Genomic DNA, 12,350 nt, shown 5'->3' on the forward strand with positions numbered 1-12,350 from the left:
GGGATTGTGCTTTTGAATACATTTGCAATGACCTCTAAAATATTGGCACAGATCCTGTAGGAGGGTGTGTCCTCAAGTGAAAGTCTGTAGTGTGCCATAATGGAGAACAAAAATTGTTGATAAATACCATTCTAAAATAAACCAATGCAGAAATACTCATGCTCAGTGAAGAACCAGATTGGAATTGCTTTTTCTACGTATTTGCTTTACAATTTGCATTTAAAAAATAAAAACTAAGTATATTAGTAGGATAATTAGGATTGAAATTTTGTATGGACTTTTAAAATTCTGTTTAGAAGCCTTGTAAATTACTAAAAAATGATGTGAGATAGCTCCAATTATATAGCTGTGGCCTGAGGTATGGTACCTTTTATAGTATGTGTCTTTAAGGGAGCTTAAGGCTCTTTTTATAAATGATCTCATTAATTCGCAGAGAATTTAAGTTGGTAAAGGGCAGATAGTATTATCTCAATTCTACAGACCTTGAGCCTAAGGCATCAGAACCAGAGGTCAGCTAACTTGCCCAAGGTCACATAGAAAATCTATAGGGCTTTTTTTTTTTTTTAAATAGAATTCTTTTCTTTTTCTGCTATTTTAGTGCACTCCTTTTTTTTTTTCTCATTAAACATACACACACAGAGACATACTGACACCCATAAATGAAATTCACATGTTGTACTGCTTATTTTCCTAATTATTATTATTATTTTTGTAATTTTTAAAATTTAATCTCTTTTGTAATTCTAGTTAGTTTATGTATTGATGTTTTTCAAAAAGTCCCCTCTCAGCATCTATTGTTGGACATCTGTTTTTGCTTATATCTTGATCTTTTCATCTAAAAAAAAAATACTTCACTGCCAATGAAGGAAGACCACAAAACTAGATACGTAAAACTCTACACAGATCTTTTTCTTTAAGCTGCTATTCTTCTTCCCTTTTGTCATATTTTTCAAAATTACTGCTGTATGCCTATTTTCTTTTGTTCTATATTTGCACCTTTATTTGTTAGCAATGGTTTGGAGGTTTTTGGCCACAATGACCTTCTTTTTTTTTTTTTTTAAAGAGAGAGAGAGAGAGAGAAAGAGAGAAGAGAATTTTATTTTTAATATTTATCTTTTAGTTCTCCGCGGACACAACATCTTTGTTGGTATGTGGTGCTGAGGATCGAACCCGGGCCGCACGCACTCCAGGCAAGCGCGCTACCAGTTGAGCCACTTCCCCAGCCCCCACAATGACCTTCTAATAGATGACTCCAATGGACCTGTGATTCTGAGCATTCTTCTTAATGTTTCTAATTCCTTTAATCACATAAGATTTTTTTTTTCTTTCTGGAAATGTCTGAGTACTGGGCTTTTTAGTTTCAAATATGATCTGATTTTTTTTGCCCACTTGTTTTTTTTTTATCCCTTTTTGCTGATCCATCAAATATGGCCCTTAAATGTATGTTTTCTTTCAAACAGCTTTAGGGATTTCAATCCACACACCTAAATCCCATACAGATTACAGCATCTCTTCCCTGCCTCTATTGTATTGGAAACTGGATTGTGTTGTATTTTGAGTGTTTCTGTAGCCTATAAGACTTATGAGTTTTCCAGTGTGTAGAACTATTGTTGAAACCCTGTAACATAATGGGTGCAAAATAAATATGTTAAGTGGATTAATGACTGAATCCAATCATCCACACAGGCTTGCTTCAAAAGCGCCATGCTTATTCCTTCTCATGGCTGCCACCTTCTTTCAACCTTACCCCCTTGCTAGATAAATGTTTCTCTATAGTTCAAAATGTCTTGGTATAATCATTTGCCTGCCTTCAAATTTCTTCTTCCTCCTTTTTTGTAAGAAATGATCAGATTGTGTTTTCTAGCTTGACCCTTTAATCACATCATTTGCTCACCCAATTGAATTCTTTTTCCACCACCAATTTTTTTAGAATCATCTTCTTTTTTTTTTAAAAAAAAATATACTTGTAGATGGACAGCATTCCTTTATTTTATTTGTTTATTTTAATGTGGTGCTGAGGATGGAACCCAGTGCCTCACATGTGCTAGGCAAGTGTTCTGCCACTGAGCTACAGCCCCAGCCTCTAGAATCATCTTCTTTGAGTTCTCCTGCTTGCCTTACTTGTTCAGGACACTAGCCTCTCTTCACCCTTTCAGTAATCTAGAAGACCTGTACTCTTCCTCAAGCGCTTTGATTTCTCTCTTTTAAAATAGATCAGTTTGCTTTGCAGAACACAAAATCATTTATTAGCCAAGACTGAAAAAGACAAAGCTCCATCACTCCAGGTCACTAAGTATCTTCATGCCCATGTTTTTGAGTCTCAAGATGGAACCATGCAAGAGTCTACTGACTTTCCTTGGAAACTGCTACAACCCCGAGAGAACTCCCTGGCTTCCTGGAACAGTTTGCTTTCTTTTATGTCTTTATATAGGTTCTTCCTGACCATAGGGTTTTTCTTTGTTCTCTGTGCTTTTCATCAATCAAGGAGATCTTAAAACTTACTAATATCCAGGTCACACCTGAATGCTGACTCACTGGGCTTCTCTTGGGGCCAAGAATTTGAATTTATTTTTTCAACAAGTTCTCTGGGGTGATTGTAAGGTGCATGTAGGCTCAAGAATCATCATTTAAACCATTTTGCTTCAGAGTATCAGTGATAAAGTCAAAGTCACGTATTTAATGCAAATTTATCCTCTGCTATGTAGTCAACACTGTTTTGCATTTCCACTTTAATGAGGCTTCCTGGAATATAAAGATAACTTGAATTCTGTGTCATAGCCACTGTTATAAGTGCTATGAATGTTATAAACCACCTTCTCAATAGACCCAAGCTAATGATGGTAGATGGTATATAAATATTGTCTGTCTGCCTCTCTCTGTCTCTTCCTCTCTCTTTATCTATCTAGCTGTCTAACTCAATATATATGATATACTACTAGAATTAAATTTTAACTCTTTGCATCCATAGACTATTCTTCAAAAGATAGGAATCTGTACCAATTTTGGTTCATATTAACAACTTAAATATATTGCTGTAAGAATTTAATTTTTCACAATTATCAGTTTAAGATTTAGTGATTGCTATAAATGCTAATAATGCTTTGTAGAATTCTAAGGCCACATTTTAAATTGTACATAAAAATGATGCGACAGCATATTCTGATCCTTTGTGTAATACTTTTTATTTTGTACTTTTATTATAAATTATTTCTTCATTCATCCAGATATTATTTTAAATGGGGAAAGATTTTTACAGAAAAAAAGGAAGCATTGATGAATCTATCTGTAACTATATAAATAGATCTTAGTATATTAAAATTATACTCTTCTTGCTTCTAAAATAATTTATGGAGATTAAAATATTCATAATCACAATAGGGTAGGAAATCAAGTAAATAAAATGTTCATGGCAGTCATTATTTAACCTGTTACAGTGCAATCATTATTTTATTTTTGACATCTTTCATTGCAAACATAGTTTATGACCCATCTCTGCTCTCCGATCACTGCTTTGGTGGAACAAGCATGTAAACACAGATTCTGAGATTAATATCTCCACATGAATGTCATTCTCTTTCTTGTTTTTATATCAAAATGAAACACTATTTCTCATGATTTCTTATTTTTCTTCTTTCAACTTATTAATTTTATTTACGGATTTCTGTATTCATCCTGAAAATTTTTCTTGTGTTAGAAAAGCCAGATCCTAAAAGATTTGAAAGTTATTAAAATAGAATTAAGTATAGCATTTGACCTTCTTTTATCTTTCAATATCCATATATCTATTTTTAACCCACTTCTGTGTCTTGAGGTGATAATATGTCTGCTTGACCCTTGGAGTTCTTGCCTAAATTCAACATTGATATTACAATTTCATTGTTTAGTAGTATTTGCAGAGTATCTTTTGTGTGCAGAGCAATGTGATTTTAGGAGACTTGTCAGTGGTTTTATTTCTGAGGTAACAACAAAGACATCAATCACAGATACTTTGCAGTCAGCTAGTAGGGATAAATGGGAAAATTTTATAAAAAGAAAATTCACACCAAAGGTGAAACATGGTAAATACAAATATATTTCTACATTTATTTAGATACAGAGTAAAATGTACAATGATACTAATATAAAGAAATGTGAGAAGAATTAGTAAAATAAGGATAGTGTTTCTAGAGCACATTGCATGTAAATTTTGGCCCATAGTGTGTTTGCAATTTATACTAGAAATATTTTGTAATTGTTTTTCAATATTGCCGACCCAAGTCAGTGAAATTTTATAAAGAATGTGATTTGAAGGTTTCTCTTTTACTCTTAGATTTAGCTATTCTAATAATTTGATTTTGAACTAGAATGAAAAAGAGAATTTTGTAGACTGTGTGTTACAATTTAGTACGTGAATGGTAAGGTACTAGGGAGAAATACCAGTAATGTACTGTATTCTTAGCAAATCTTATATCTACAACAAAAAAAGGGAAATTTTGTGGAAGCATGTGATTGTCTTTAGCAAAACCAGTTTATAAATTACAGGAAAATGCCACAATTCTTCTTAGCTTTCTCACTAATATCAAATCTTGTGCAGATAATTCTTAACACTTCTAGAATGCTACTGATCCCAGTTAATATTAGTTATTTGTACCTTGAGCATTCTTAACACTTCTAGAATTCTACTGATCCCAGTTAATATTAGTTATTTGTACCTTGAGCATTTAAGCTACAAAAGTACAAAAAAAGCTCTTCATTTTTTCATTATTATCTGGTAAATTTAATTTGATGCTATATGGTGGAAAGAACAAGTTATAAAGTAAAAATATATACACTTCTGCCATCTTCACATTCACACAAGAGTTTAGTGGATACAACTATTGCCAAAAAATAATCTCAGAAAGATATTATGGGACAATGTTTGATTGCTTTTCAAAATTATTGTTGATATGGAGCACAGCCACTATCTGATATTAGTTTACTCATTTAATAAGCCTAAGTGTTTCTTTTTTTATTATGTAGTTCAGATAATCTGTACGTTTCATCTATAGTAAATATTCAGTTTGTTCATTATCATAAGCATAATAAATTATTGGTTCCTATTGGATAAAGTTTTGCAGAACTTTTTAAATACAAATTAAAGATTGCACACGATTTTACTGTTTTTAACTAATTATAATCATAGTAAAACATATGTTTAGACTTTTTAGATTATTTTCCATTCATTGTTTAAGAAAACTTTAACATGATTCATACAATTTTAAATAGACAATAATTTTATTAAAAGAAGTAATAAATATACTTTAATTTCCTAGCCCTGCATCTGGAATCCTTTTATCAGCTGTAATTTTAATAATTATGTGAAGTTTCAGCGCATTAAATCTTTTAAAACTTTATATCTCACGGATGAGGTATTTTTAAATGATGTATTTTTTGACATTGGGTTAGTTCAACACTTATTGCTACATCACTGATCCTTATTTTTATGAATTCTGTTTGTAAAAAGCATTAAGACTATTGAATAAAAAAAGGTTAAGTATATGGAACTAATATATCAGATTTAAATGCATGTTTTAGTGAAATTTCTGTTTTCTTATCTTGGTTTCAGAAAGAGAATTTTCAGTTATCCAAGCTCCAAGCATTGTCTAAGATAATATATAGTTCACCAAGTCAATTTCAACATATTTAACAATTTTTATTGAATTAGTTGTCAGTAGATTTTAATGTATGTAATTATGTATTTTTAAATAAGATAATTTACAATCTTATATCTTAGTGACATTCAGAATCTTTTCTTTTGCAGCCATTTCGTAGAGTGACGTTTTCTGTTGTGAGTCAGCCTCAGGACCCACATCAGGGGTCACTGCAGAGTTGCTATGACAGCGGGCTGGAGGAGTCAGAAACACCAAGCAGTAAGAGTTCATCAGGGCCAAGACTGGGTGCCCTTCCACTCCCAGAGGACAACTATGAAAGGACCACGCCGGATGGCAGTGTTGGTGAGGCAGAGCATATGGAAAATGGTAGGGGCAAACACAACATCCACACACATAATCACGCTAGTGAGCAGTAATAAGTAGGCTTGGCGAAGGTCAGTCTAAAACTAAAATAAAATAGCTGACACCAAAACTATTTTATTTTAAATAATAAGTATTTACTAAAATATAGAAATGCCAAATAAAGCAACATAACTATGTAGATAAAACTCACCAAAATTGCACCATCATTTAAAAATGACCTGTCAGAAATAAATGCACATACAAATAAAACCAGAGCAGTGTCTGCTATGAAAATGCTAAATTAGAGCACAATTCCTCAATAATAGCCACCAAGAAAGATCTTTTCTGGTAGTTCTCTTCTACTCATTTTTGTCATGCAACTATTTCTTCAATTGCTACTGTCCAGTCTTGGTGAAAGGAAATGACCATAAATACACCTTGCTTGACTCCCCTTACCCCCTAGATTTTTAGGAAAAACATTTTCAAAGCTCTCCTTTCAATGCTAGCTGAAATTGAGTCAGAGAAGGAGAACAGCTCTGTCTTGCTCTCCACAGTATGCAGTAAATACTATTAGAGTTCCTCTCTCATTTAAGTGTAAGGTGTTACTCACTTTTGTGCAAGAGAAAGGAAGGAACACAAATTATAATTCTCCATATTCTTACCCTTTTGTGAGGCTATTCTCATAATTATTACAATTTACCTTATGCACATTTTCATTTAGATCATAAAGTTATATTGCAGCAGTACTTATAAAACTGTTCACATTTGTTTATGTTCCCAAAGTCAATTTGGTAATCCATTTTCTGGATTTCAAATCATAAGTGAATGTTTGAGGATGAATTTATGTCAGTTAATGGAGTGGTACAAGTTCTTCCTAAATTCATCATTATTTTGTATATAAAAAAGATATGGTCATATATAAGGGAAGGAAGGAGCATCAAGGAAATTTTGTTTTTAGTGAAAACTCAAAATGGATTTATGTCTTTCTCTATCTCAATCCTCTAGTGAAGTAGAAAATTTTAACTTTCTGTTATATGGTAGTTTCTTCAGTGATGATATGCTATATACAGCATATTAATGCCCGAAAAAGATTGATTTTTCCTTCTGTAAGTTTACCTATGAATATTAAAATCCAGTTTATATATATATATATATATATATATATATATATATATATGTATATATATATATATTTTTTTTTCTCATAAATGACCCCAAGTTAAAGAATTGCTAAACTAAATCATGCCAAATAATTATTTATTCACTCTATTATCAGGTGAGAAGATATGCTACCAGGGTTTGATAATTGATGTCCCTCTTGATTAATTATCCAGATGTTAAATGGCATTTTGCCTTCTGGCTATAAAGGCATGCTTATCTGTGTGTATGGTGCTGTGTGCTTATGTGGATGGGAGTTTGATGTGATTTTTAAAACAAAATTTTAAAATTTTTTAAGTGAGTATAAAATTTTGGTGTGAATTGAAGTGCTGATGAATATTTGAGGCAAGTCTATTCAATATTCTTTGGAGAAAACTAAAATTTAAAGATATTACATATATAACATATATGTAATATCTTTAAGTATATTTATATATAAATATTTAAAGATTTATTTAAATATAGTTTTTACCTACATATGTAAACATATATGTATACATATATATTTTTTATCTACTGAGGAAAGCAGTATTAATTTATTATTTCATTATTACTATTTCTTAGATCATCATTTGATGACAATTTTATGTTTTAAAAAGTGTTTATTTTTGTTATTAGTAATATAAAACACAATGGAGCCTTTTTTGAATGTCAGCTATAGAAATAGAAAGGACTTTGTACACTGGCATTATAGAGACGTTTTAATGTTATTTTCCATTTTTGTGAGTTTAAGGCCATTCAACATCTTTAAAATAATTAAGAAATTATGAATAATTAAAACATAATTAAATATGACAAATACATATAAATTCCTTTTTATGAAGCATACATGTCATAGAAAACAACAGGTGAGCTTGTAAATAGAACAGAAAGTTTACTAAGATTCCCCTCAAAAGGCTTTTAGTTCTTTTTTGTAAACATCTGTTGTATCTTGTCAATAGCAAGGCCCATGATAATATAACTGCTTTTTTCCTGATTTTGTATGTGACTGACACTTGAAATGCAGAGTTTATATAAACGATTTGGCATCTGCTAGCTGTGATTCATGTTGGTCCCAATGTATAGGTAATGACAGAAAGAGATGTGATACATTTTGAGTGATCCAAACGTAGCAGTGGACATTCGACTCACAGTTTTGATGGAGTTCCGTTTTTAGACTACTCATCTAGTCAGAAAGCACAATTGTATTGCTTGAATTCTGGTAATTTCATCTTTGATATTAATGGGTCATTCTGACATAAATAGAATTGGAATTGAAACCTGTCAAAGTATTCATTTGTCACATTTAATTGGAATCCAGGTAATCTGCAGTGTTTTGCTTGGTTAGGTTTTAATCAGGATTTGTATTGGATTTTCATTTGGATTTTCCATGAAATACCATTTTGGATGCTGTCCTAGTTCCTAATTATTACCTCATATATTTTCCTTGAATTTTAACCTGTGTGAAATAATGCAGTTTTCACTAACTGTTTTGGATTAACTTCCATTGTAAAGTTTGGAAGATAATTTGCAATGCAATAACATATAACATTCCAATATCATGATGCAAACCAGGAATAAGTTAGGATAGCTAAGGATAAAAATAAGTTGTCACAGATGCTGTGTCAAGGAAGTAACTGAAACAGGCAAATTTAAATAAATAGACATTGAAATGTATTTGTGTTTTACTAAAGCTTTTATCTGCCTTCTGTACTTTAGCATAATAAAATAATTTCATGTAGAAGGCCTGTGGGTTAATTCTCCTTTTAACAAGCTTTAACTTATATTCCAACAGACATTGGTGCCAAATAAGGAATGGAGTTTTCTTCTCTGACTAGCTGAGGAAAAGGAATGCACTGCAAGAGTAAACACAATTTCATGCAACCTGAGTATCGTAGAATGAGACCCACCATTTTGATGATCCAAATCTATAGAATTTATAGCCCTTGGGCTTTTAGAAAGTAATAATGAGAATTATGCCAGTCAAAAACATTTTAGGAAAAGCTTGTGAATTACATATTCATTCATGGCAAAGTTACTAATAGTTAGTAATCAACTTTATGATTTCATACTGATCTTTTGATTGATGAAATTGGGGTAATTCATTCTTTACTATCTCATTAAAAATTAGTGGAATAAGATATTTTAAAACATGATAGCAAATGATTATGATAAAATGTTTGACAATGAAGAAGTTAAAATAATTAAAAGGTAGAGCAACAAACTGATGTTCAAGTAAAAAGCAGATATTAGCTTTAAAAGCATCCAATCTTACCCTTACCTTGATGATACAGCAATCTTCGGATTTTTTATTGAAGTGTGATTTAATAGTTTCTTGGTCTATTTTATCTATATATCTTGGCCCACTGACCTATTTATTCTTTCAAAAGACCCCTCCAGATCATCTTTACAAAGCTAGTTTTCCATTTCTATGTGTGGCTCAGACACAGAGAACACTGAGTTGGCCTTTAACCCCAACTTTGCCATCAGCAGTTTGTAGGTCACTTAATCCTTGTTTGTTTCTGATCATCTTTAAGTAATTAACTACATTAAATATGAAATCTTACTCCCATCCAACAATCTGTGATCCTCTCTGAACATCCAGTTGTCCTTGTGTTTTTTCCTCTAGAGAACTGAAAGAGACTTTGTGTCTCTTAGTGAGATGGATAGTAAATTTTATAATATAAGATAATGAGGTGTGGCAGTAGTAATTCTAAGGCCTTTTTCTCAACCCACAGAACATATGTGAGTTCTAATAAGAGGTAATGCATTTATTGTAAAAATCAAGAGTCTAACTGGTGATACTGGCCAGGTGGGTGGAAAGGTTGGCACCACAGCAGGGTAGTGTGGGAGACATGTTGGGAGCTTCCCTTAATCATACTGTGCAAGGGCCATCTGGAGATCTGGTTTCACCCCCTGCCACAGTGCCCTTCACAGATAATTATGATTAAGACGTGCCGCAATGGAATAAGTGTTTATTTTCTTGCTTGACAACTTAAACTCTGGTCAGATTAAGAATGAAGAGAGATGAACACAATGTGTTTTTTTCTTAAGTAAACCTTTACAAATAGAATGCCTTACAAATAATGTAGGAACACAGCAGGTAATCCATCAGACAGATTTTAAAAAGGTAAATGAGGTTAGCAAGTTGGAAACTCTAAATCCTTAATTAATTTTATGCTTCTTGATTTTCTCAAATCTTTCAGAAAAAGTACCTTTGACTTTTATACACCAACGTTTTTGAAATTCCCACTTCTGAACTTTCTTACTTTTTCAAATTTACATATGATAGATGCCATTGTTCTATTCATTCTTTATACATCATCTCTTCATTCCACATGCTTTAAATAAGTGTTTAGAGTGTTTTGTTCGTGATAATTAAAACATGATATAACGCACTGTGAATCCATTTTGTATCTGCCATGAAATTTTAGAAGTAAATGCAGATTCATTGGGAATAAACCACCATTTTTTATAAGGCCAAAGGTAGTGAGAATGGAGAATAAACACATTAACTTTGTAGAGGATAAAGGAACCTCTCCATCTCCTTTTCTCCCACCTACCTACCCAATTATCGGCAGGTATCTGTCCACAAGGCACTGTTGTCCTCTCATTTGACTGCGTAATGTGACAAGGTGGCCTCTTCCATCATGCCCAAGAGCCTCACAGACTTCTGAATGGCATAAGTATTATATCTCAAAAACAAATGCTCACCCATACTATTTTTGTAGGAAAATAATAATACACATCACTATGGATTCATTTCCATAGTTTTGTGCTTCTTCCTGACATTTTGGTTGCCAGAGTCTCACTGAGGTTAATTTTCCTACTTTTCCAGTCATCTGTGACATGGTTCTGAATTTCCAAAGTGTCCTCAAGAAGTCTTCATGCCACCCATTCAGGAGGGCTGCATTCCCTTCTACTTCATAGTGATTATAGACAGAAAGTAATTGTAGGGACAATCTCTAAGCCAGGTCTCAGCCAAGCAAGATATGTCCTGCAGCTACTTTTCAATTTTCCACTAAAATAAACAGTACAATCTGAAAGAATCTGAAAAAAAAAAACAAACATTCACCTACAGGAGAATTGGCAACATTGAGGATACAATCTAGTGAATTAAAAAAAAAAAAAAAAAAACAATTTTGCAATCTAATGAATCAGTTTGATTCACCTCAGACTAAGAGTATAATTTTCTCACCATATTCAGCCCCAGTTTCTTCAATTACAAATCACAGTACTGTGGAAGAAATTGAAGAGATAATAGCATGCAATAGTTTATAAATAACAGTAGTTATAATTTGGCTGTTAATTGATGAAATTATTTTCTGTTTTTATTTATTATAGATAATTTTGATTATAAATCTAAGTGGATTTGATATAATACAATGGCTTAATCTTGGCCTTCATAAAATGTTTAATCTTACAAGTACAGCATTTTAAAATTACTGGTTGGAGTAGTATTCTCATCTTGGATAATTTCCAGTCCTTTTTGTTTTTATTTATTTTCATGGGGTAACATGGGATGACCTCAGCGACAGTAACTTAAAAACATAGCAAAGATCTAAATGAGTGAAAGGAAGCCTTCTCTCTTCTGACATAGAATCAGCTCAGTTCTTTGTGCTCTTTTTCATGCAAGGTCTGGAATTTCCATCGTTATCTTTTTCTTTTCTCTTTTTTAAAGTTTTTACATTCATATCCAGTGTTCCAGTTGAGTGCATTATTCTTCAGGTGTATATTTCCCTTTGAACTGCGGCAAAATATTCACAATGTCAGTAAAAATGAACTAAAAAAATGTCCAATTAACATGCTTACCAGACTCTCAGTCCTTTCTTTTCTAATCTCAGTATTAATAATTAATACTGATAAAACGTGCAGCCATATTACCCTTTTTATTCTAATTTGGTCCTTTAAAACTACATCACTCTGCTGAACCTTTATGACATTCAAGAAGAGAATGAGCTTTTATGAAATCTCAAAGTGACTTTGGAGGTCAGTTAGTGGTTTTGTTGCCTTCAGATTCTCCAAGCATTGGGCTTCTGTGGATTTTTTTACCTTACTTGTTAACAGTGAATTTGGTTGTTTAGTCCTTACTTAGTTAAGGCATTATTCCAATCTTTCCTGCTTTCCTTTTCTGTGTGTCTAAATCATATGTATTTCTAGACTTCCTCTGAATTTTTCCCCAGAATTATGTATAAAATATTTATGTTAGTAAAATATGACAATATTCTTAAGCAACTTCTC

The 12,350-nt window shown here is 32.2% G+C and overlaps 1 protein-coding gene across 11 annotated transcripts in view; it reads left to right on the forward strand.

Moving 5' to 3' along the window:
* PCDH7 (protocadherin 7) overlaps positions 1–12,350 on the forward strand; it is a 402,869-nt gene that overhangs the window by 186,844 nt on the left and 203,675 nt on the right. For 6 of the 11 annotated variants that reach the window (XM_081304865.1, XM_081304871.1, XM_081304870.1 and 3 more), the window contains one exon: positions 5,780–5,996. In XM_081304865.1, the coding sequence (XP_081160991.1) occupies positions 5,780–5,996 (217 nt within the window). The remainder of the gene's footprint in view (positions 1–5,779; positions 5,997–12,350) is intronic. The other 5 variants (XM_081304869.1, XM_081304874.1, XM_081304866.1 and 2 more) reach the window with 2 other exon arrangements.

Source organism: Spermophilus citellus (assembly GCF_964194105.1).
Source record: "Spermophilus citellus genome assembly, chromosome: 8".
In the NCBI taxonomy this organism is placed as follows: Eukaryota; Metazoa; Chordata; class Mammalia; order Rodentia; family Sciuridae; genus Spermophilus; species Spermophilus citellus.